The sequence below is a fragment of the Nomascus leucogenys genome, chromosome 18, assembly GCF_006542625.1.
Source record: "Nomascus leucogenys isolate Asia chromosome 18, Asia_NLE_v1, whole genome shotgun sequence".
NCBI lineage: Eukaryota > Metazoa > Chordata > Mammalia > Primates > Hylobatidae > Nomascus > Nomascus leucogenys.
The window spans coordinates 4,213,247-4,239,872 of record NC_044398.1 but is presented as its reverse complement, the minus strand read 5'-3'; the positions used below and the strand labels follow the sequence as shown (position 1 = coordinate 4,239,872).

General features: G+C 35.5%; 1 protein-coding gene across 2 annotated transcripts in view; it reads right to left on the bottom strand.

Annotated features, from left to right (window-relative positions):
* Positions 1 to 774: 774 nt before the first annotated feature.
* IBTK (inhibitor of Bruton tyrosine kinase) overlaps positions 775 to 26,626 on the bottom strand; it is a 75,786-nt gene continuing 49,934 nt past the window's right edge. For both annotated transcript variants that reach the window (XM_003258275.4, XM_012497054.2), the window contains exons 23-29: positions 24,891 to 25,054; positions 22,178 to 22,270; positions 21,467 to 21,610; positions 12,316 to 12,465; positions 3,870 to 3,941; positions 2,908 to 3,040; positions 775 to 2,086 (exon numbers count right to left, since the gene is read on the bottom strand). In XM_003258275.4, coding sequence (XP_003258323.1) covers positions 1,955 to 2,086; positions 2,908 to 3,040; positions 3,870 to 3,941; positions 12,316 to 12,465; positions 21,467 to 21,610; positions 22,178 to 22,270; positions 24,891 to 25,054 — 888 coding nt within the window. In that variant the 3' untranslated portion in view covers positions 775 to 1,954. The remainder of the gene's footprint in view (positions 2,087 to 2,907; positions 3,041 to 3,869; positions 3,942 to 12,315; positions 12,466 to 21,466; positions 21,611 to 22,177; positions 22,271 to 24,890; positions 25,055 to 26,626) is intronic.

Genomic DNA, 26,626 nt, shown 5'->3' with positions numbered 1-26,626 from the left:
ATCTCTCTATCCCACTGATCTTTTAAATTTGTCATTTCCAGTATTTCTTCAATTCTATCAGGTCTTTTTGAGGTTATGGAATTAGAGATGAATACTGTAGCAGAATAATGTTATTTTGTTAGGGGAGAAAGAAAACCCTTATCACTTTCCTGGGCTTTTTGACAGTAATTTGTCAGATAGTTATCTTCATGGAATTATTTATGAAGAAATACAGTTTATGACAGTGTTTCTCTTTAACTTTACTAGCAAAAGAACTCCTTTTTTCCCAATAAAATTATATATAATACCTCACTACATAAAACAGACCATAAAGTGCAACTGCTCTGGTTGTGGTTTGTAACTGCCTAAAGCCTCACAGATGTGGTTCAGCTCGTGCCCCTCTTTCACACCCCATCCAACAAAGACCCCCAAGAGTGCTTCCCAGGCAGCATGGAGGACAGCAAAAAAATCATCACTTTACAGCATCTGTAAATATTAAAGATGTCAATATATACAGAAGAATCAAAGCTTCAAATGAAATCGATTACTTCAAAAGGCTTCTTTACTGCAACATCAATAAAACATTTATAGAATTCATTTCTCAATTTACTCAAACACACATACAAAAATTTACAAGTTCATATTTAGAAAACTGCCTTTTTAAATCCGTCTTAGAATAAATACAGCATCAACTTAACCATATACTGGCTATTAGTGTAGCACATCAGAAAAAATAATTATTAACTCTTTCCATAATAAATGTCAATATAGTAAAAAATGTCAAGCACACATTAGTGAAATGGATCAAGATCATTTTTTATTGCACATCTGCTTACATGTCTGCTGCTTTTGGGTAGAGCTAAACCTGAAATATTGAGTCAGTTTCCGTCATTTTACATCAATGAAATTATAGCAGTGAATTGCTTATGTGTCTCCCAGGCTTATCTTCCAGAAACTAGAACATTAACCTTTCCAATTTATCTAGGTACTGAAGCACAAATTTAACATTTGTTTTTGAAAAATTTAAACACTCAGAAACAAACCAAACAACATCCTATAAAGAAAACAATTTTTATGTCTAGATGTACAACTGAGGTTCAGAGAACTTCTGATTACACAGTATTGTAAAGGTAATGATAATCCAACCCTCTTCCAAACTATTTAATTCCTGTATATGTAATTAAGCATTTATTTTCAGAAATTTTAACACTTTCAGAAATTGATTCTCTTACAATTAGGCATTTTTAAGATCCTGCATCCCACCAAAAATAACCCATAATGACTCCAAATCTTTTTAAAAAAAAAAAAAAAAAAAAGCTATTCTCTTGGGACTAAACTGTTCAGAATAATCAGTATACTTATTCGCTTTCCACTGTACTCTACTGCTTAATGCAAAATGGAGAATATGTGGTCCAAACAGAAATATGGCATTTGTGCAGGTCAAGCTTTGAATAGACACGGACCACATGCCTAGCCTGATTTTTAAAAAGCAACAAGAATGGTGACACAACTATTAGACACAAAATTCTGGCCATTAATGAATCAGAAGTAATAACTGATGCTTCTACTTTAAATTCATCAATGCCATATTTAAGAAGTCAAGCAACAACACATACTTGGCAAAATCTTCTGAATTCTCAAGTTATCAAACAAAAAAGTTATTTTTAATACTTCACCCCCCTTATATCTTATGATTCAATCACTTATATTTTCCTTTGTTAGATTATTCAGAAGAAACAATTCTATTTAACTTTAATAAGTTTTTGTCTCACACATTTTATATAAAGTTACTAAAATCACGATTCTGAGAAATTTATTTTCAATCATACAAACATTATATGATTTAACTGCAGTAAAGAAATTATCTTTTCTTATTTAGAATGATATTACAAAATCTCTAAGACTCTTTTCCACAGCTTTTCTTTATATGAACAAACTTATAATTATGAAAAATGCATCTCCACTCCACAGTGAACTAGCATCCATGCTTATTCCACATAGGTACTGCCAGTGGTCCCTGTGGTGTCCTTTCAACAATGACAAACTCTTCAGGGTTGCCAAATGCCTCATAGAAAACCAATAAATCTTGTATGGCATGCTCCTCAATCTGAAAGGAGGAAGGGAAAGAAGACTCTTTACTCTTTTAATTATAAACTAAGCAGGATGTATTTGCCTTCCAATTTCCTTTTGAGGAACTATCACTTTCCATGGATACAATACAGTGAAATTAAATCAGGTATCCTCCATTTTAAATCGGGTATCCTGCTATCTCTGTGGCAAAGGGAAAGCTTGAGGCCTGAGGTAGAATCATGAGATACCCATGTGCTCTTGAATTTGAATCTTGAGCAGAAGGAAAAAGAAACTGAAAATGATTGCTAAAATTCATTCATTCCAATCGCTCTATTCTGTGAGATACTTTGCGTGGTTGTACAAGTCTTCTAAATCTTGCTTCTGAGTTTCCACTGCTCCTATGGGTCTTTTCTGTTTCCGAGCCTGGCTGTCTGGCCTTTCAGCTAAGTCTATGGAATCTTAATATCCCTCAAATAAATTATCTTTTCCTTAAGTTAGCCAGAGTGGGCTTCTGTCGCTTACAATCTTAGAATTCTTACTGATACAGAAGCCAAGGGTAGCACTAGAGAATACTGCCAAATTCTCTACTGGTCATTTTAAAAAACTAAAATAATCCAAAGTATCACCAAAGCAAAAATATAAGCTTTATCATAATTTATTAGTCATAAATTAATTGCTCTGAATATCTACAACTAATACATACACTGCTAGATGCCTCAGTTTAATTTTACCTGGCATTTACATTTTAATTTCATAGATACAAGCACCTGTCCAAAACAAACAAACATGATTTTCTTAAAACCTAAGTAGGAAATATAGTTCTTCTCTAAATTAAACCCTACTAAGTATGTTATTTACCTGAATCAGAGCCAACGGTTTTTCTCGACTTCTAATAAGAGCTGCTTCTTGTTGTAGTTCTTCTTCTACAATAGATGCAAAAGTGACTGGGGCTACCATGGATGGAGCAGTCACTGAAGAAGATAGCCAGGGACTGAAAGAATAATAATAATGAGTTTCATTCATCTTCCTAAATTTTTGCATGCAAAATTTTCTCTGAAATACTTTTTAGCAATGCTACAATTCTTTCCAGTGACCTACAATGAACGAACCTGGAAGCTTTCACAGAGATTACAGAATGATGAGTTTCACTCATCTTCCTAAATTTTTGCATGCAAAATTTTCTCTGAAATACTCTTTAGCAATGCTACAATTTTTTCCAGTGACCTACAATGAGCGAACCTGGAAGCTTTCACATAGATTACAGAATGATGAGGTGAGAAACTGAAAAACAGAAGAACTAATGTTTTATTTGGACCAGTATTAGAAAGAAAATTTTGGAAAGTACCAGGAAATGGGGAGGGAGCAGAAACAACATAACTGAACAGAAAGGTAACTCAAACTACAGTACAGAGAGGATTCAAGTAATACAATTCTACTCAACACCATACTATTCCCAATTTCTTAACATTCTCTTATTCTCTTTTTTTTTTTTGAGACAGAGTCTCACTGTGTCGCCCAGGCTGGAGTACAGTGGCATGATCGCGGCTCACTGCAATCTCTGCCTCCTAGGTTTAAGCGATTCTCCTGCCCTAGCCTCATAGGTAGCTGGGATCACAGGCGTGCACCACCATGCCCAGCTAAGTTTTGTATTTTTAGTAAAGACAGGGTTTCGCCATGCTGACCAGGCTGGTCTTGAACTCCCGCCTCAGCCTCCCAAAGTGCTGGGATTATAGTCATGAGCCACTGCACTCAGCCTTAAGGTTTTCAATGCTAAGCAGCAACTTAGCTTTGGAGGCCCATAACTTATCAATCAACCTTACTTGGGACTGTCTAGAAGTGGTAAATCTGAAATATGGTTGCCTTCTGGTCCTGGGGTACCATGGGTACAGCATCTGCAAAACAAATGCCAAAATTAAAGATTAAAGCTTCTAGTAATATTAGTCAAACTGCTTATTAATAGATACAGAGGAAGAATTGTAAACTCCTGACTCCAGAGGCAAATTAAATCAGTGCAGTCAAGCTTACCTTTAAAATTATAAGTAAACAAAATAATCTATATTTATAAAACCTTCTGTATAAAATATCATAGAGAAAGATATTGCAAGAAATAGCCTATTTCTAATAATATTATATATGTACCAGATAAACCAATAATCTCTAAATCAGATAATTAACAGCCAAATTTTGTGAGGAACTAATATACTTTATGAGCAAAGGATTATAGATAGGACAGAAATATAAAATATGATCTTTACCTTCTAAGAATTCACAAGCTAGTTGAGGAAACAATATACAAAATGACATATAAAATAACAGAACAGAATTTAAGACAGTATAACAAATTGAGTTACACTGCCTATAACAACTATAAAAATCACAATATTTAATCATTTGAGAGGGCCTCATGGAGAAGAATGAACTTGAGAAGATAATTAAAAAGAGGTATATGATGAAAGCAGTAAGAAGCATTCCAGTAAGGAGAAAAACTTAAAAAGGTACAATACAGATGGACCTAATTATGGAATTTTACAGCTAGAAAGGTCCCTAGAGATTATCTAGATTGCTCCAATGCCCTCTTTCTGCAATGAGCAAACTGAGGACTAACTAGACAGGTTTAACAACAGAGTCAAACAGTAAATTAACAGGACCTAAAATGTTGACTTCGTGATTCATTTACACACATTTATTGAGCATGTCAGGATTATTGTAGGTGCTGAAAATCAGGCTGATTAAAACCCAATCTTCTTCCCTCAAAAAATTCTGATGGGGAAGATTTAAAAATATACTTAAGCAATGATAAAACAATGTATAAAGTACTATGGATGCACAGAAGAAAAAATACAATATGGAAGATGGTATATACTGATGGCTTCACTGAGGAAATGACATTAAAGCTGAGGAGACGTACAATTAGAAAGAATTTTGGTTGTACAAATACATGGACCTAAAAAAGATTTCAGTTATTTAAGTAAAGGCAGGCTGTTCTCTTCAATAAGCAAAGAATGCCTGAATTCAGGGTAAGGAAGAAACTTAAAGAGAAATAAAGTTTAAAAGAAACAATAGGGCCAGAGTACAAAATGCACTGAAAGGTAAAATGTTTAGCCCTAATGTGTGGGCAAACAAATTTACTAGAAGCCTAACTACTTCATGTGTATTATCCCATTTAATCTTTGCAATACCCTGTGAAGAAAGCATATATTAATAGAGATTAAAAATCAAACTCAAAGAATATTATATAATTTGTCTGATTCACAAATTAGATAAGTAGAAGAGAGATAACAAAAATCTGGTCTTTTTGATGTAGAGTACAGTGTTTTTTCCATGATCACACAGCTACCTTTATTTTTACTATTCCCCTTATTCTACAATATATTCAACTTCAAATGTCTTCTCATTCTTTTACAGTTGGCTCAAATGTCACCTTCTCTCTCCTCCTACAAAACTTCAATCATTATGATAAAGCATCACACACTGTTATTGTTTACATGTCAATCTTAACTGCTAGACTAGTCTCTTGGGGAACAGGACTGTGTTTCATTCATCTTTGTATCTCAGTGTCCAGCAGAATACTTGGAAATAGTTGTTTATGAAAAATTAATTAGAAAATTAATGACTGAAACAGAAACTCAAAGGGTATTTTTTTTAGTATATGATAATGAAAAGCAGAGGTTTTTAGGTTCTTTATTGCTTTAAATTATTGATAACTTTTCTTAGAGATATAGGTACTGAATTACAAACTGATATAAGCCTTGTAGTAAACCTGCATGATAGGTATTACTACTCTCATTTCCATATGATGAAACTGAGGTACAGAAAGACTCAGAAAGAGCTGTATAATGTTATACTGAATCTCAAATATGTTTCCTAAGACTACAATTCCATAACTTTTTCCACTCATGATTTTTCAATGGATAATTTCATTAATTACAAATTTATCCAAACAATGTGGAGTTTGTCAAAATTTCATCTTAAAATGAACCAAATTTGTCAAATAGAGCTATGATTAAACAAATATCAAAAACATTCTAAACTTTCAAATAATAAATACAGCATTATTGAGTTTTCAACATTAGCAACATAGAAGTAGATATCGCAAGAGACAATCTGTATAAAATTTAGCCTTCTGAAAATAAACAGCAACATAAAAAGGTTAACTGAAATTTTCCTTAAAAGATTTTTGTTCTGGCCAGGCGTCGTGGCTCATGCCTGTAATCCCAGCACTTTGGGAGGCCGAGGCAAGCGGATCACCTGAGGTCAGGAGTTCGAGACCAGCCTGACCAACGTGGAGAAATCCCATCTCTACTAAAAATACAAAATTAGCCAGGCTTGGTGGCGCATACCTGTAATCCCAGCTACTCAGGAGGTGGAGGCAGGAGAATCGCTTGAACCCAGGAGGCAGAGGTTGCAGTGAGCTGAGATCAAGCCACTGCACTCCAGCCTGGGCAACAAGAACGAAACTCCATCTCAAAAGAAAAAAAAAGATTTTTGTTCAAACCAAAAAACATTAATAGTCACATTTACACTTTAAAGGAACTAAATTATTCTTTGCTCAGTTGGCCTTAAAAAAATTGTACTAGCTTAATTAGAAAGATTTTTATATCAGATTGGAGCTGATATAATCACAGAATAATTTTCTCACAAGTAGTTTTTTTCACTAATTAGAAACACAAGCTCAGCTGGGCGCAGTGGCTCACACCTGGAATCCCAGCACTTTGGGAGGCTGAGGTAGGCAGATCACCTGAGGTCAGGAGTTCGAGACTAGCCTGGCCAACATGGCAAAACACTGTCTGTATTAAAAATATAAAAATCAGCCAGGCATGGTGGCAGGCGCCTGTAGTCCCAGCTACTGGGGAGGCTGGGGCTAGAGAATCACTTGTACCTGGGAGGCAGAGTTGCAGTGAGCAGAGATCATGCCATTGCACTCCATCCTGGGTGACAAGAGTGAGACTCTGTCTCAAAAAAAAAAGAAACACAAGCTTACATTTTCTTTCCAGAATTACATAAGGGGACATTTCAGTGAAAGGAAAATGGGAAATAAAAGCACATGAAATAAAAAAGAATACCTAAGTAACAATAAACAAATAAAAATTGTACAAATTGCTCACTTTTAGATGTTAACACCCTCAAACAACATTGTCATTCTTGCCCTAACCTTGGAAAAAACTCACATTTTCTACAACTAAAACAAGAATGTATAATTTGTGGAATTTCCTGAGATGAGCCCCCACCCCTGGCACCCTAACTCCCCAAAGGACCGTAAGCATTCCTATCTTCTTAACTCCCACGATTTCCTCTGTTTATACTGCCCCATCTTCTCTTATTTCTTCTTTTAAAAATCCCATCCTGTATTCAAAAGCTTATGACAATGAAAGGAATCAAGAATTAAGTGATCTCTCTTTTTCTAATGTTTTTCACATGCTTATAAATACAATAATAAAATATTTGGAAATGAATATAAAAAGTGCTTATGAACTAACACAGCTCAAGCCCTTCTGCAATGAAGTCTTCCTGACAACACCAGCCCATGCTCAGTTTTCCTTCTCAGAACCACTCATTTGGTACTTCACCATATTGTAATCTCTTTAATACTTCCATATTGTATCGTAATTTCTTTTTGTTTTGTTGTTGTTGTTGTTGTTTTTGGAAACAGAGTCTCACTCTGTCGCTCAGGCTGGAATGCGGTGGCGTGATCCTGGCTCACTGCAACTTCCACCTCCTGGGTTCAAGCAATTCTCCTGCCTCAGCCTCCCTAGTAGCTAAATTACAGACATGCACCACTATGCCTGGCTAGCTTATTTATTTACTTACTTATTTATTTATTTATTTATTTATTTATTTATTTATTTATTTATTTATTTTGAGACGGAGTTTCGCTCTTGTTGCCCAGGCTGGAGTGCAATGGCGCAATCTCGGCTCACCGCAACCTCTGCCTCCTGGGTTCAAGCAATTTTCCTTCCTTAGCCTCCCAAGTAGCTGGGATTACAGGCATGTGCCACCCCAGGCCCAGCTAATTTTATATTTTTAGTAGAGATAGGGTTTCTCTATGTTGGTCAGGCTGGTCTTGAACTCCCGAACTCAGGTGATCTGCCTGCCTCGGCCTCCCAAAGTGCTGAGATTACAGGCATGAGCCACCACGCCTGGCCTAATTTTTGTATTTTTAGTAGAGACAAGGTTTCCCCATGTTGGCCAGGCTTGTCTCAAACTCCTGGCCTCATGTGATCTGCCCACCTCAGCCCCGCGAAGTGCTGGGATTATAGGCATGAGCCACAGCGCCTGGCCCTTGTATCGTAATTTCATTCTTATTCTGTCATTTAACTTCCATGTATGTATATTAATATTTATCAACAAGATTTCAGACACATTAAAGGCTGCACCTATACATTCTACTTTTATATATACCCAACAGAGGCCCGTACCAGGTAGCCCATAATTTGCAAATTAATGAATATTTTAGTTTGTCTGTAATGTTTTATATTTCCTTTTTAAAAAAGCATACTTATTATGTTTTCTATGATGGAAAAAAAACCCTGAAACTCAAAGCTATAGGTTTTCTTTCTCAGAATCACTAGCAGTGATAGCCACAGCTATTTAAAACATTAACTCCCATACCAAAAATACTGAAGCTATGGATATGTCATACTGTCATAAACTCCATTGAGTCAAACTTCCAAAGCAGTATAACAGGGCACACTTATAATTAAGAGCCCTGATGTTATAGCACACTCTAGTGATCAACTATGAAACCGCAGATCCATATTTTAAGTTCCATGACAAATCGTTATATATCTAAAGACTTTTTTTTTAAGTTTCAATGAATATTAATATTTAAAATATAAAAATACAAAAATTATCTTAATTTTCATACCTTTAAATTGATATATCTAAGACATGCAATATAACTCACTACATTAGAAACAAATGTTACTTGAAACAGGGTTACAATTTTAATTAATTTACTCACTCATTCACCAGACTCACTGAGCACCTAATACATGCCAGAAGCCATTCTGAACACTGGTAGTAAAATGATGAGCAAAGACAAACATCCTCCTTGCTCTCATTGAACATATAATTAAACATACAAACATGAAAATACTTAGAGTAGACAAATATTAAAGAATCACACTAATAAATGTGGAACGTACAATAAAAAAGAAGTACTATGAGAACATACAACAGCAAACTGCCTCAGTAAGTCAGACTTCTCCAAAGAATTAACTGAACAGATATTGAAAGAAGAGTCAGAGTTAGTCTGTCAAAGAGTAAGGAGGTGGAAAGACGGAAAGTGCATTTGAGAACTAAGAGAAGGCCAAGATGACTAGAATACAGAGGTCAGGTTACAAAATCAAGTTAAAGACAGCTGGCAGGAGCCAGACTATGTAGGCCTTGAAGGCCATATTAAGAAAGCTATAGCTTTTCTCTTAAAAGCGGTAAACTCCGAATTTTAAAAAAGAACACACTGGCTTAATATATTTGGAGGAAAGAAAGGCAAGACCAGTCAGGAGGGTAACTCTGGTGGCCCGGGTGAAGTATCACAGTAGACTGAATCAGAGGTGATAGCACTGGAGATAAAATTTAGTATATGGATTTGAGAAATATTTAAGAGATAAAATTGGAATGCTCTAACAGTAGACTGAGTATTTGTGAAGAAAATGGAAGTGCCAAAGACACAAATTCTTCCTATTTACTGAGGAAGAAAATTTCGAAAAAACAGGCTGTTCTATGTTTTGTCTATATTTTTGTTTGATTTTGGTTTTATGAGATGGGTATGAGGAAAACATTAAGTTTAGTTTTGGACACGAAGTTTGCGGTCTTTCTGAACATCCAGATAGAATGGTAGGGTCAATAAGAGATTAATTAAGTCTAAAGCTCAGATGATAGATATGGGCAAGAGATACAAATTTTGAGTCTTTAGTACATGTCTGATGACTGAACATATGCTCATTAAATGGATAGTGTAGAAAGAATATAAAGTGAAATAAGAAGATGACCAGTAATTGAACTTCAAGTATGATGACTCAAATAAAAAGTGGATGGTGTTGGCAATATAAAGGTCACTGCTGAACTTAGCCTGTACTGTTTCAGTTTAGTAATGGGGCTGGAGATAGAATGAATTATGGACTGAGTGGGAGGTGACACTCTTTTGAGAAATCTGGCTGTGAAGGGGATGGAGAATTGGTAATGATAGGACAACGGATAGAAGCAAGTGTGCCCAGACCACATGAGAGACCTGAGCACATTCAAAACCAGAGGGGAAGAATCTAATTAAAAGGAAAAGGTTGAATCTTACACAAGAAAGAAAAGGGATAATTAATAGTTTTCAGGCTTCTGAAGTGGGAAGCATTAAGATAAAAGCACAGGTATTGGCCTAAGATAGGAGAGATTACTTTTCTATGGCAAAACAAGAAAGGAGGATAGTTCTATATAGGCGGGGACTAATTTGTTCAGCACTGCAACTCTAGTACTTAGCATAATGACAAAGCTCATAATCAATAAATGTTTGATAGACAATTTTAAGACATGTACCTAGTTTTATATTTATAAGCCTATCATAATTATAATTGTAATTTATCAATTAATATGCAAAAAGGCTTAATCTGTTTCATATGTTAGTATTCCATTTAAGGTTTTTTTGTTTTGTTTTGTTTTTTGAGACGGGGTCTCCCTCTGTCACTTAGGCTGGAGTGCAGTGGCACAATCATGGTTAACTGCAGCCTTTAACTCCAGGCTCAAGCAATCCTCCCACCCAGCCTCCTGAATAGCTGGGACTACATGCACATGCCACCAAGCCAAGCTAATTTATTTTTCTTGCTATTTTTTGTAGAGACAGGGTTTCATCATGTTGCCAGGCTGGTCTTGAACCCCTGGACTCAAGTGATCTGCCCACCTCGGCCTCCCAAAGTGCTAGGATTACAGGCTTTAAGCCACCGAACTCAGCCTAAGATTTTTATTTTAAAATAGTATTTTAATGCTAGAAGTATCAGACAAGTTAGGGAGATGACTTCAGATATTTTTTGTTCTTTGATTTTCTGTATTGCAAGAAAACGGCTCAAGAACTTTCCTCCTAAATGTAAGTATCTGTAAAAAAGAAGACAGTCACAATACTAACAATAAAAATATGCCTAAACATTTAATCTAAATCAGGAGTTTCCAAACATTGTTGTCAGAAGACTTTGATAGTTCCTCAGGGCAGGTAAAGTGACATTAAACTAGTATAGCTCCCAGTCTCCGTTCCTTGCTTCAGTCAGAAAAGTTTATATTATCTGTTTGATGCACTTGAATTGGACATAACATATCTTACTTATTTTGTTTTGTTTTGTCTGAGACCAGGTCTCACTCTGTCACCCATGCTGCAGTGCAATGGTTTGATGACAGCTCACTGAAAATACTGCTTTTAAATTATAGATAGATTTTGATGTTTCATGTAGGCATTTAAAATATGAAACTTTTTTTAAAAATACATTGGACTTTCTAAAGCAGTATCAAAAATAGCTAGGCCACATGTGGTGGCTCATGCCTTTAAATCCTAGCACTTTGGGAGGCTGAGGTAGAAGAACTGCTTGAGGCCAGGAGTTTGAGACCAGCTTGGGCAACATAATGAGACCCCCATCTCTACTTTCATGAAAATTAAAATTAAAAAATAGCTAGAGAAAAAATTGCAAATACCTAAAGGTCCATCAACAGATGCATAGATAAACACATTGTATGTGGTATACCCATACAATGAAATACTATTCAGTAATGAAGCAGAATCAATGGATACCCGTAACAGCATGAATAAATCTCAAAATAATTATGCTGAATAAAAGAACACAGATTTCACAATGGGTACATACTGCATGACCCTGCTGATATAAAACTCTAAAATGTACAAGCTAGTCTTTATTGGAGATTAGTAGCTGCTTGGGAGGGGGGAACAGAAGGAAGAGAGGAAGGGATTACAAAGGGACATGACAAAACACCTGAAAATGATGCTTATGTTCACCATTTTGAATGCTGTGTTCATGTCATAAGTGTATATATATGCTGAAACTACAGAATGTATACTTTAAATAGATGCAATTGATTTTAAGTCAATTATATCTCAGTAACTGTTTCAATTTTTTTTAAGTGGGGAAGGAATTTAAACATGCTAATTTTAAATCTGAATGTAAAAGACTGTACAAAAATCTGCCTCATAAAGTTTTAAAGATTATTTCAGAACATAAAACCACCACAGAATATTTTAAGGTAGAAAATGTATTAGTTTTAAGTTTGTTTTATTACCTGACAATTTTTGGTGCCTGAGAATTTTCAATTCCTTTAAAAGAAACTTTTTTGACATGATCGCCTGAACTATGGCTAGCAACAGACTTTTTTTCTTCTAGTAAGAAATCCCGGAATGACTTGGATGAAACTGAATGCAGAGAAGATGCCCTGCAAAAGAAAGCAAAGATCATGTTAAAACATCCATTTTGTAGAAGGGCATTGCTGGAAGTTATAAAAGAGAACGTATACCAAAAATTTTACAATATACAATTGCAGTTTTCAATGTGATGTTGGATTCTTGCTGCCAATTGTGAAATATCCGAAACTATTCCATAAGAAAAAGCAATCAATGAAGACCAAATCTAGAGATAACTCAGACGTTAAAATTAGCAATAATATTAAAATAGCTATTACAATTATGCATCAGATAACAACAACAACAAAAGCTCATTAAAAATAGGTAAGCTCGGCAAAAGAAAAGAAACTATTAAAAAAAGAGCAAAATGAAAATTCAAGAATTTTTAATATATTTTTAAAAATTCACTGTATAGATTGAAGAGTTGGTAAACTTGAAGATAAACCAAAAGAAATTTTTGGATCTGAAAAACAAAAAAGAGAAGTTGAAGAAAATTATCCCATAGTGAGTTATAAGATAAAATCAAAAGGTCTGCCATATGTGTTAACTGAAGTTCCAGAAATAAAGAAGAGAGATATGGCAGAGAAAAAGAAACAATGGCCAAAATTTTCCCAAATTTGGTGGAAGATACAAATTTAAAGACTGCAGAATTTTGGCAACCCCCAAAAAAGATAAAACAAAGAAAACCACACTTAGGCACGTAATAAACAGCTGAAAACCAAAGCTAAACAGAAAATCTTGAAAGCAGCCATGGAAACACAACACAGAATGAAAATGAGTAGCTTGTTATTTGAAACAACGAAGCCCAAAAGACGATGGAAAGGAATCTTTAATATGATGAAAGAGGTAGAGAATGTCAATCCAGAATTCTACATCTGAGTAATCTTGAAAGTAGGTCCTCTTCAAGTCATGCCTTGAAATGACTATAGCCCTGGCCAAACCTTGACTGCAGCACTGTGGAAGATCCTGAGTCAGAGGCATTTAGCTGAGATTCCTGACCCAAAGGAATAATGATAATAAATGTTGGTTGTTTTAAGCTGTTGTTCAAGTATAATCTGTTATGAAGCAATAAATAACTAATACAAGATATTACAGAAATTAAAGGGGTAATAAATAAATCTTATAGAGCCAGGTACAGTGGCTCACGCCTGTAATCCCAGCACTTTGGGAGGCCAAGGCAGGTGGATCGCTCGAGCCCAGGAGTTTGAGACCAGCCTGGCCAACATGATGAAACTCTGTCTCTACTAAAAATACAAAAATTAGCTGGGCATGGTGGCGCACACCTGTAATCCCAGCTACTCAGGAGGCTGAGGCATGAGAATTGCTTGAACCTGAGAGTCAGAGGTTGCAGTAAGCCGAGACTGGGCCACTGCAGTCCAGGCTGGGTGACAGAGCAAGACTCTGTCTCAAAAAATGAAAAACAAAACAGAGAAAAAAAAAAGATAGAAATGTTATAAACAACTTAACACAAATAAATTTGACAATTTACATGGAATAGACAAATATCTCTTTTAAAAAACTATATTACTGAAAATAACAGAAAATCTATATAGACTATATCTATTTTAAAAATTGAATTAATCTCACCAGGTTTTTTAACTACAAAGATTGACAAACTGATTCTAAAATTTACATGAGAATAAAAAATCCCAGATTAGCCAAAGCATTCTTTTTAAAAAAAATAGAAAGTTAGAAGAAGACAAAACCAATTAATCAGGATAGTATATGCTAGGTCTGAATGTATTTCCTCCAAAACTCATGTTGAAATGTAAATGTCACTGTGATTGTATTGTGAGATGAGACCTTTAAGAGGTGTTTCAGTAATGAGGGTGCCTCACAAACTGACTAGTGCCATTATCACTGAGAATGGTTGACCCTTTTGCTCTCTCTCACCCTGCTGGCATATGCCTTCCACTATGCTATGAAGCAGGAACAAGGCTCCTGCCAGATGCATCTGGATACCGGACATCCCAGCCTCTAGAACTGTGAGCCAATAAATATCTGTTCATTATAAATTACCCAGTCTGTGGTACTCTGTTACAGCAGCACAAAATGAACTAAGACCGTGTGATACCGGCATAAGGATTGACAAAAAGATTTCTTCAAATATGTTTTATTGTTCTTTCCACTGACTATGCCATAATTGGAAACAGTGCCTGATTTCCCACAATTTTATTTTCCTAACTCACAAGCTCCAGCTATTTTCTACCTCAACAACCACAGAAAATTTATGGAGAAGTATTTTAGACATTTGTACCTGCATAAAAATTAACCAGAATTTTGCTCCTCAGCAAAAGAAGCCCTGTAATTTTACTCTAAATAATATTTTAGCTTTAAAATGTTAAATAATTGAAATTGTTTTATATTGTATGGGTTAGCTGTAAATGGAATTTGAAAGAATTTACATTCAAACATCAAGCCAGGCCACAAAGACCATGTATTCTTCCACTGAAGATGACTGATGAGAAATGTTCTATTATTTCTCCAAGTAAAACATTTAATTTTGAGAAGTAGCCAAATCCCATACATACTTAGTGTTTTCACATTAAATTTAAAATTTGCCTGGTTGGAACTTCAATCTCATGCAAAAACCCAGTTATCTCTAATACTTTCCATTGCCACACCTAACTGCCAGCAGCAGGAGTACAACTATAAACACTGGGAATTGTACAGACTAGGCGAATGAATGTGTGAACAAACGAGTGAAAATCCTACCACAACCTCAAGTATATTTAGAATGCTAATTTGTGTTTTGCTAATGAATTACACATTAACCTTATTAATGTATACATATTTTTAAAAATCTTTTGAAGAAGTAAAATCTCATTAGATGATACTTCAGGTAACAATGTACCTTTAAGAAGGATCTTAAAAAACCGTTACATCGGCTGGGCACGATGGCTCACACCTGTAAACCCAACATTTTGGGAGGCCAAGGTGGATGGATCACGAGGTCAGGAGTTTGAGACCAGCCTGGCCAACATGGTGAAACCCCATCTCTACTAAAAATACAAAAATCAGCCGGGCATGGTGGTGTGCACCTGTAATCCCAGATACTCGGGAGGCTGAGGCAGGAGAAGTGCTTGAACCCAGGAGGCAGAGGCTGCAGTGAGCCAAGATTGTGCCACGGCACTGCAGCCTGGGTGACAGAGCAAAACTCCGTCTCAGGAAAAAAAAAAAAAACAGATAAATCACCACAGTCATGAATACATTCTGTAAATAACAATCTGTAAATCTGATTAAAATGTTAACTTCAGCCAGAAACAGTGGCTCATGCCTGTAATCCCAACACTTTGGGAGGTGGGGACAAGAGGACTGCTGAGCCTCGGAGTTCAAGACCAGCTGGGAATATACAGGAAGACCCATCTCTACAACAAATAAAAAATTAGCTGAGCATGGTGATGCACACCTGTGATCCCAGCTACTCGGGAGGCTGAGGTGGAAGGATTGCTTCAGCCCAGGAGGTCAAGGATGCAGTGAGCCAAGATTGCACCACTGCACTCCAGCTTGGGCAACAGAGTGAGACTCTGTCTCAAAAACAAAAAAAAGTTCCAATTTTTTTTTTTAAACCAATGCATACGAGATATGTTCTCAGGAAAACAATCTATTCCATTTTTACTTCAAGCATATATTACAAGTATTTACATTCTATGTTTATCTGATTAAAAATCAAGTGATATACTGAATTATGTGGCCATCTCATAATTTTATAATCACATGAAAAATTATATCACATTATATTCACTCAATAATTAATGTTTTATCCAGAATTCAGGTTAAAATACTTTGTAGCCTTGTAAGAATTCAAGAAAGAAAATTATTCAGCAATTTAATAACAGTAATTTCAATTTATACTGAAGTGCTTTGCTTTGCTGTGCTTCACAGTTACTGTGTTTTTAAACAGGTTGAAGGTTTGTGGCAACCTTGCATGGAGCAAGTATTTCGTGCCATTTTTCTAACAATACATGCTCACTTTGTGTCTCTGTGTCATATTTTGGTAATTCTCCTGGTATTTCAAACTTTTTCATTATTATCGTATCTGTTATGGTGATCTTTGATGTTACTATTATAATTGTTTTGGAGCACCATGAACCACATCCATACAAGTTTGCAAGCTTAATTGATAAATGTTTGTTTTCTGACTGTTACACCAATTGGCAGTTCTCCCATCTCTCTCCCTCTCCTCCTCAGGCCTCCCTATTTCCTAAGAAACAACAATATTGAAATTAGACCAACTAATAACCCTACAGTGGCCTCTAAGTGTTCAAGTGAAAGAAAAAGTCACGTCTGTCACTTTAAATCAAAAGCTAGAAATAATTAAGCTTAGTGATGAAAGCACCACCCTGCTCAGTCAGCAGTCACCAACACGAAGCCAAGATCCTCCACCATAAGAAGATGATTCACTGAAGGCTCAGATGACCATTCGCATTTTTAGCAATAAAATCGTTTTACATTAAGTTTTTTTTGTAGATATTATGCTATTGCACACTTAGCAAACTACAGTAGAGTATAAACATTACTTTTATAGGCACCAGGAAACCAAAAATTTCTTGTGACTTGCTTTATGTTTGCTTTATTGAGGTAGTTTGGAACCGAACCTGCAGTATCTCCAAAGTATGTCTGTATAGTCTTAAAAAGAGCATAAATTACTAATTGTAGACAATTCAGATACCTCTCACCTTGATGATAATTCAGAATATCTATAATTCTCAAAAATTCAGAATACCCATAACATCTATAATTATCTAAATTATCTATAATTGGTCAGTTAGATAAACTTTCTTAGTGTACTAAGATACATAAAACTCAGTACTCATGTTTGTACTTAAGTTTTCCAATCACGTTTTCATAAAATACATGTATAACAAATATCACTTGTATTTGATAATTATCAAATTCTTTTTTTTTGTTTGTTTTTTTGTTAAGAAGGAGTTTTGCTCTGTTGCCCAGGCTGGAGTGTGGTGGCATGATCTCAACTCACTGCAACCTCTACCTCCCGGGTTCAAGTGATTCTCCTGCCTCAGCCTCCCAAGTAGCTGAGATTACAGGCATGCACCACCATGCCCAGCTACTTTTTGTATTTTTAGTAGAGACGGGGTTTTTCCATGCTGGCCAGGCTGGTCTCAAACTCCTGACCTCAGGTGATCTGCCTGCCTTGGCCTCCCAAAGTGCTTGAATTACAGGTGTGAGCCATCATGCCCAGCCAGATAATTATCAAATTCTTTTCAAAGAGAAATACCCTATGTTTTTGGTCAAAATTTATGGCATCTTTCTTCCCATCTTTCTAGAATTCTCCTTAATATGCCATAATAGACTCCTTTTAAAATTTGGATAGATAGTCTCTTCAATGTGGCACTCTAAGCTCATATTGCTAATAATTACCAAGGAAAAATTTTTCCTATGTTTGAAAATTAGTCAGAAGTTTCAGATAAATGACCACTTGAATACCTTCCTCTGAAATCCTAAGTGTACAGGAAAGTAATCAGAAAGGTATAAACCCACAAGGGCAAAAAGAATAAGCTATTAAGACAATGGCAGTCTAAAAACAGCAACACATTTTTGAAGGATAGGAAAAGAGATGGAATGATAAAACTGATGTCACAGAGTGGACAAAAAGAAAAACTAGCAGTCATCAGGTGGGTGATGAGGGAAGCTGAGAATTCTGGAAAGGGGCATATACTGGAGACAGAGTATGTATCAAATCCTGAAGTCGACATGAGCATGAAAATTGTTTCAGTTTATTTAAGGAGGGGTTGAGAGTGCCAGATGTACTCCCTATCTCCATATGGTCATATGACTACATCTCCTTTACTCTGGCAGAAGCAAAATTTGATTCAAAGTCACTAGTAATAGAGGATGGCGGGAGTGAACTGTTGTGTACAAAGTCTATACACTAAATGTGTAAACCTATTACAAATGGTGACAAGCTCAGTCCCAGCTCTAACCTCCCTACACTGAGATACGCTTCCAGAATGCTAGCAACCAAATGTACACCTTACCAGCAAAAAAAAAAAATTAAAAGGCTGCTCTTTAGAAAAACTGACAGACTAAAGAGACCAAGGAGAAAAGATATGGAGATAACCAACATATGGGGAGATTCAGGGGTCCCTAAGGAAACTGATACGTTACCCTATAGTCACACCTATCAGTCTACTTGTACCACATAGGCACACAGAGCTTCCAATCAGAACTTCAGAGAAAACATCAATCAATAAATTGACAAAATGAAATAAAATAAAACACATACAGAGTAGAATGAATAAAACATGGATGTAAGTCAATGGCTATTTTTAGCTTTCTTTTTCTTTGGTTGATTGGTTTATTTTGTTCAATATGTTGTATTTAGTCATGATTTATTCTTTTTCATTACTCTATAGTATTCTACTATAAAAATAAACTAATTTATCCATTGACTGCTGATAGACATCTAGGTTGTTTTCAGTTTGGGCTAATACAAATAATAAATTATGAATATTCTTATACTTGTTGCATGGTACATACGTGTGTATGTTTCTGTTGGGTATATACTAAAGAGTGAAAATGCCTACAGAGTACAGAGATCTTCAACATTAGAATATTAAAACAGAATACTATAGAAAAAGGTATCATCAACAAACAAACCAAAAAAAGCTCTTGATAAAGATTTTAATGGTTGAAAAAAGTCAGGCAAATGTTCCAGAAAGTAGAATTAGAAGGCATATACGTGGACAATAGAAAAAAAAAGGTGTGGTGGCTCACACCTGTAATTCCAGCACTTTGGGAGGCTGAGGCAGGCAGATCACTTGAGGTCAGGAGTTTGAGACCAGCCTCGCCAACATAGTGAAACCATGTTTCTACTAAAAATACAAAAATTAGCCAGCTGTGGTGGTAGGCACCTGTAATCCCAGCTCTTCAGGAGGCTGAGGCAGAAGAATCGCTTGAACCTGGGAGGCGGAGGTTGCAGTGAACCGAGATCGCACCACTGCACTCAAACCTGAACAACAGAGTGAGACTCCATCGCAAAAAAAAAAAAAACAAAGAAAAAGTAAGAAATTTAGAGAAGCCTAGGAGGACCAATATCTGACTAACGTGATTTGTAGAGAAAACAGTGAGGAGGAAAAGTATCAAAGTAATATTAATATTACATAAGATTTCCCTAGAACTTGCTGTTGCCAATTAAAAGAGCCCAAGTATCCAGGATGTATCAAAAAAGACCTACATTATGATACATTACTGTAAAATTTCACAACATTAGAGATAAAGAAAAGATCCTGTACACTTTCAGGGAAAAAAAAAGTGGAGAAGAAAACAGGAGGTAACATAAGAAGATTTAGGAATTAAATGGCATTGAATAAATTCTCCAAATGATTTCCAGTTTAGAATCCCGTTCCCATCTATCAGTCAAGAAGAATGAAGGCTAGAATAAAAACATTTTCATGAACATATGAGATCCAGAAATATACGTCCTATACATCCTTCATCAGAAACCTACTGGAGTTGTGCTACATCAAAACAAGGAGTGTATCAAGAAATAGCCACAGGATCAAGAAAACTGGGGATCAAACACTGGAGAGAAGGGAAGATCTGCAAGACAACAGTTAAAGAAAATCTCAAGATGACAGATATTCAGCATGCCTGGAAAAGACCCAGTTCAGATCACAGAAGAACACAGGACTCCAAGGAATATGCCTCCAAAAAAATAAGTGAAACAACTTTCACTCATTCATTTTTTGCTTAAGGAAAATGATTGATGGCATGCTTACAGCTATATTACCAAGTCCAAAGCTTCATCATGAGCTTAGTTAATTCTCTCAAACTGCAATTTAGTACTTGACAGTGGTTCCAATAACTTTTCCCCTTTTTTGGATTTTCCATACTTTTGTTTAAAGAAAGCACAACTCAGTGTTGCAGTAGTCATATCATAAACCCTACAAGGGTAACGGTCAAATCTGTCTTGTTCATTGCCTTATCATCAGAAACTAGCAGAGTCCCTTACATATAGAAGGTGCTTAACAAATACTGATAAATTTTAAAATTCTGCTAAGCTCGTCCTCTCCAGTTTTACCCTCTTTTCTCTTTTCCTTGGGTGTTCTTACCTCTTATTTTACTTTCTTTTTCAGTAACCATGCTTTGGACCTACTAATAGTCCTAACAGGCACTGATTTAATTCCATTGGTAACACTTAGAATAAAATTATTTGCTACTTTCTTCAAAATAATTAACATTTTAATTGAGAAAAATATTCCTTCTTACAAACAGAATAATGTGGCCTTAGAAACATTGAAGGGATTCCCCTAAACCATGGGTAGCTGTCAAGATCCTCCCCAATCCTTGTAAGAGAAAGAGAGTTCTACTGATTTCTTCATAAGGCTTCACATTCTCCATGTACTTCTCCAGTATTGGTTTCCAGATATTTTAAGTTACAAAGAAAAGGAAGGATGGAACGGAAGCTGGAGTACAACCTATTTTACATATCTCAAAATCATATCTGACCTCTTTGGAGATTATGCCAATGCTGCCACTATGTGTAACTTCCAATGGAGAAAATGTAAACACAACATTAAGTAAGGAGCAGTGTTTTAAAAAGTGAAAAATAACAAGCTATGATTATAACCATGTAAAGATATTTATGGAGCACGCAGAAGGGCAAAGAAATTAGCGTAGTATAAATAAAGTTTTCTTTTTATGTGTCTGATATATTTAATTTCTTATAAAAACTAAAATAAATTTTAGATCACTTTAGCAAGAAAATCTAATTAGAATATCAAGAAGAAATTATATCTACATATGAAAAATATATCCACATTTTGATGTGTATGATGATGTGTGTCATCATGACGTGTATGTCAAAATACCCCAAATTAAAAGAAAATAAACAACAAAAAAAAGTGTTTGTTTCCCAGGTTCCAATCTTTAACTTGAAAACAGAAGGGGAGATGAAATACTTGAAAAGACTTTAGAAACACTGGAAGTGGGAAGGAACTCAAAAGTCAAGTACTACCTTAAAAGCAAATGCACAGATCTATATTAATTTTAATAAAAATAAGAGCATACCATGCATTCACTGGTTTGGGGGCTTTTGAAGGAGTGGATAAAACTGTTTCCATGCTATTCATTCCTGAATTGTTTTCCTTGGTAGTCAATGCAATCATTTTTCGTTGCTTCTGAGAAAGTTTAACTCCATGAGAAACTGTTTTGCTAGAAATTAAACCAATTAGTTTCAGTGGTTTCTTCTGACAAAGTTTAATTCCATGAGAAATCATTTTGCTAGAAATTATATCAATTAACATTAATTTCTGCTTAATAAAGGTTACTGATAATAATAATGTTTTCTATTTATTTGATGTTAGTTTACCATTATTGGATCAAAATGCTCACAAGTTTCAACAATGAAAATATCAGTTTATACTAACAATGATCAAGTGATAGCTACATATGAGCCCTCCAACATATCACAAATTTCAAGAAGAACTTGCATCACAAGCCTTAACTCTTTGGCTTTTGTAGCCAGTAGTCCACGATGATCATTTTAGAGTCAAGTTTCTGGGATGTAATACTGTATTCTACAAGAGCTGGATTAACAACTCAAGTCTATCTTTAGCACATTTTTAAGAAATAATATTATGGAGGCTAAATTGCCCAGAAAAGGATGTATAATTAACTATAACATCAAATGCAGAAAAATAATAGGTAAGATGCAATAAGTCTGTCCAATTCTTAGGGCAGAAATACAACATGAAATGGTCTTTTATGTTTTCAACCAACCCTAAATGTGACTTTGGTGTAGCTCCACATTTTTGTCTACTTTCTTCTATTTCCATGATGGTTCTGAGATCCACAACAGGAGGGCTGACAGGACTAAAAGACACAAAAGGTTACTTTGCGAAGCATTCATTTACCTAAAGCCCAGCCCTCAACTTCACTGAAATCATAAGTGATATGTGAGATTAATAATCAAAGTATAATTTAGATTTATCAGCTGTGAGCCAGCTTCATAAAGGATATTTTGAATAAAAGCTACTTTTATATACACATATATAAATATTAACTAATATATATCCAAAATGTTAAGTGATATAGCACATATACAAATAACAACTAATATGTATCCAAAGTCATAATGTTGTGATATAACTGAAATTCCTATATTTAAAAAAACATTTTTGTAAAAAAGCGAAGCAATAGAAAGATTCTTAACTAAATTAGGCAGAAAAACTCACCAAAGTTCTAATTAAATTCTTACCTTTAGGTTGAATGAAGCTTGAAAATTACATTCTTTCCTTTCTATTTTTAACAAACAAAACTCATTCTACTGTTTAATATTAACAAAAACAAACATTTAATAGAAAAACTTGGGGATACTAAACAATATTGGAGACCCACCAGAGGAAGTTACACCATAGTAAGGACAAAATTCTACGATCTTTAGAAATAGATGATTTCTGGCCAGGTGTGGTGGCTCATGCCTGTAATCCCAGTACTTTAGGAGGCCGAGGCGGGTGGATCACCTGAGGTCAGGAGTTCGAGACCAGCCTGGCCTACATGGTGGAACCCCGTCACTACTAAAAATATAAACATTAGTCAGGGGTGGTGGCAGGCGCCTGTAATCCCAGCTACTCGGGAGGCTGAGGCAGGAGAACCGCTTGAACCTGGGAGGCAGAGGTTGCAGTGAGCTGAGATCATACCACTGCATTACAGCCTGGGCAATGAGGGTGAAACTCCGTCTCAAAAAGAAAAAAAAAAAAGAAATAGATGATTTTTGACCTAAATGAAATCTACATTACAGATAAAAATAAGTCAGCCAGGCACGGTGGCTCACGCCTGAAATCCCAGCACTTTGGGAGGCCGAGGTGGGCGGATCACGAGATCAGGAATTCAAGACCAGTCTGGCCAACATGGTGAACCCTCATCTCTACTAAAAATACAAAAATTGGCTGAGCGTGGCAGCAAGCGCCTGTAGTCCCAGCTACTCGGGAGGTTGAGGCAGGAGAATCGTTTGAACCCAGGAGGCGGAGGTTGCAGTGAGCCGAGATCATGCCACCACACTCCAGCCTGGGCAACAGAGCAAGACTGTCTCAAAAAAAAAAAAAAAAAGTCATATTATTTCATATTAAAGGGAACCTGTTTCCTGTACTTTTTTTCTTTCATCAAAAACAAATTCTACTTATTATTTACACTAAGCAATACTACAAAATGAATGTAGAAATGTTTGTGTATATGTCAATATTGAGAATGTTTATTGCCTATTGCTAAGCATTTTGTCAATGAGCATAGTACTGAAATAGCCTAATCTATCTTGTGGACCAGGCTATTTTTAAAACATGTTTAACAAAATATCCTGGCATTAGCAATCAGAAGATGTTTCCAGATGTTCCCACATATTAAATATGCACCCATTTGTGTACTTAGGCAAAAAAAAAAAAAATTGAAACTAATTTCTGAACTAAAGTTTAAACCATGAAGCACATAAAATGGAACATCATAATCTTTGTTCCAACTCTGCAAAATATAGCCTATTTCAAAATAATTAAATAGTCCAGATGATAATATAATCCATAAGTCAATTAACAGTTTTAGACTTTATCAACCATTGTAGGCATATAAACATGAAGCACAAACTCAATTAACATTTTGAAAGAATACTACATTCTAATTACACCTGCTCCTTCATTTGACTTTTCTTTTCTTTTTTTTGAGATGGAGTCTTGCTCTGTTGCCCAGGTTGAAGTGCAGTGGCGCAATCTGGGCTCACTGTAACCTCTGCCTCCCGGGTTCAAACGATTCTCCCACCTCAGCCTCCCAAGTAGCTCGGATTACAAGTGCGTACCACCACGCCTGGCTAATTTTTTGTATTTTAGTAGAGATGGGGTTTCACCATGTTGCCCAGGCTGATGTTGAACTCCTGAGCTCAGGTAATCCACCCACCTCGGCCTCCCAAAGTGCTAGGATTACAGGCATGAGCCACCATGCCCAGCTTTCATTTGACTTTTCTAAATAAACGAAAAAAATATATATATAATATAGGCAAGTTAAAAGGATAGTATAACATTAAATTAATATCCTCTGAAAATTAACTGAATAGTTACACGTTTTGTGAAATTTTAAATACCCCTTCACATGCTCTAAGAGATAAAGTCTATGATTGACAAAATGGTCTTCCTGTGTAGCATTTTTAACCAATACATATTATCTAAGAAATAATTGCTGATACTAAGTTTCTCTATATATATGTAAAACATAGTATTTGCTACTATTCACTGATGATAATACAAAGGCAACTAAATTTTGCCTGGGGTTGGTTGGGGGCGGGGGAAGCCTATTATAGCTGGTTAGCAATTTGTAGGCATTTAGGCAATTTTCTGTGCATTAGAAATTTATATTAATATTTCTTAAATGTTCATCATTAAAAAATTAAATTGCATTAAAAATAAATGACATTTCTCAAACTAACAGTTACAGAATAAAATAAAAATCCTACCTGAAAGAACCAGCAACCCAACTGGCAGAGCTGGTAGTATCAATTCTGTTACCGGGAATGGGCTGTGGAGCAGATATTTTAAGTATTGGTGAGTTTTCCCATGGTTTTAAATCTTCCCTAGAATACACAGGAGATGTACCATTAACATACGGTTTGACTTTCGCCTGGGGAGAGGAAAAAAAAATAAAAAAAGTTAACAGGCACCTAGAACAGTAACTAACACATAGCTGGTACTTAATAAATATTAGTTACATTATAATGAAGAATAAAATCTTATGACAATAAGCCATCTAGTATTTTCAAATCATGTTCTTCTACAGTTTTGTGCCTTAGCCAACTCTCAAATCACATTATTGACTATAACTGAATTATTATGAGCTTTGAGAATAATTTTTAGGGAAACTAGTTTGCATATTAAATCTCTACACAAATAGTTAACATGTAATATATAAAAGTTGTACAAATAAGACATGAAGCAGTAATTTTAAAATTAATATCCATGGCTTGAGTATGAAACAAAATGAAAGTTTTGTATAAATGTCATATAATTCACTGTGATGTAAAGTACTGTGAATAAAATTAAAGTCAAATAATACTGACACCTTGAAAGGAACCCTAAAACTATTGCTATTGTAATACGTCAAGGAAGTTATTAAAATGGTAGGTCTACTTCCAGGATAGATTCTTCTGTTATTGTAAATCACTCACAATATACCCTGAGCCTTCCTTTAAACCTCAACTGCCTTACAGACCAACCTTAGTGTGAATATAAATTGCCCCCAAACTTCTATCCTATATTTAAAAAAAAAATCAATCCTGGCAGGGTGCGGTTGCTCACATCTGTAATGCCAGGACTCTAGGAGGCTGAAGTGGGTGGATGGCTTGAGTCCAGGAGTTCGAAACCAGCCTGAGCAACATGGCAAAACCCCATCTCTACTAAAAATACAAAAAAATTAGCTGGATGTGATGGTGCATGCCTATAATCCCAGCTACTCTGGTGGCTCAGGTGGGAGAATCACGTAAGCCCGGGAAATCAAAGCTGCAGTGAGCTGATACTATACCACTGCACTCCAGCCTGGGCAACCAGAGTGAGGGACCCTGTCTCAAAAAAAAAAAAAAAAATCAAATCAATCCTTGAGGCCTAAAAGACTCTAAGAAGAAAGGGTAAATTTCTGTTGTCTCATAAATTCCTAGAAGTTCCGATACGTTTTGTGGATGTGTAGGGGTTACAGAAAAGTGACTCTATCTCTATTTGGTTACACATTTTTCTCTAATAGGTTAACAACTATGGAATCAAATGTTAAGGAGTGTCTAAGAAATGCCCTCCCCAGAGTTGATCAGGCTAGGAATCCTGCAGTTTAATGTGCTAGATTAGGAGAAGAACTCAATCATTTCCAAATTGTTTTGCTCCAGTTAATACCCTGGAGGAAAGAGACTGTAAACTTTGAAAGTAGGCTTATTTTCGAAATCATTTGCCTTGACAATTTTTAACTGATGTTAACTGACATTTCACAAGATAAATTTCAATAATTTAGCTATAAATATATTTTTTCAATATGTGTATAGTGTTATAATATTTTACATCAACATTATATTTTAGTTGCACAAAGATTAGAAGTAACACCATAAAGGGCTCAAAACTGCCATTAAAATCTCTAAAACTAGAAATGTTGTACAAATTTAAGAAAACTAACACTATATTTGTGATTCTTATATACCAACCTGGAAACTGTTTT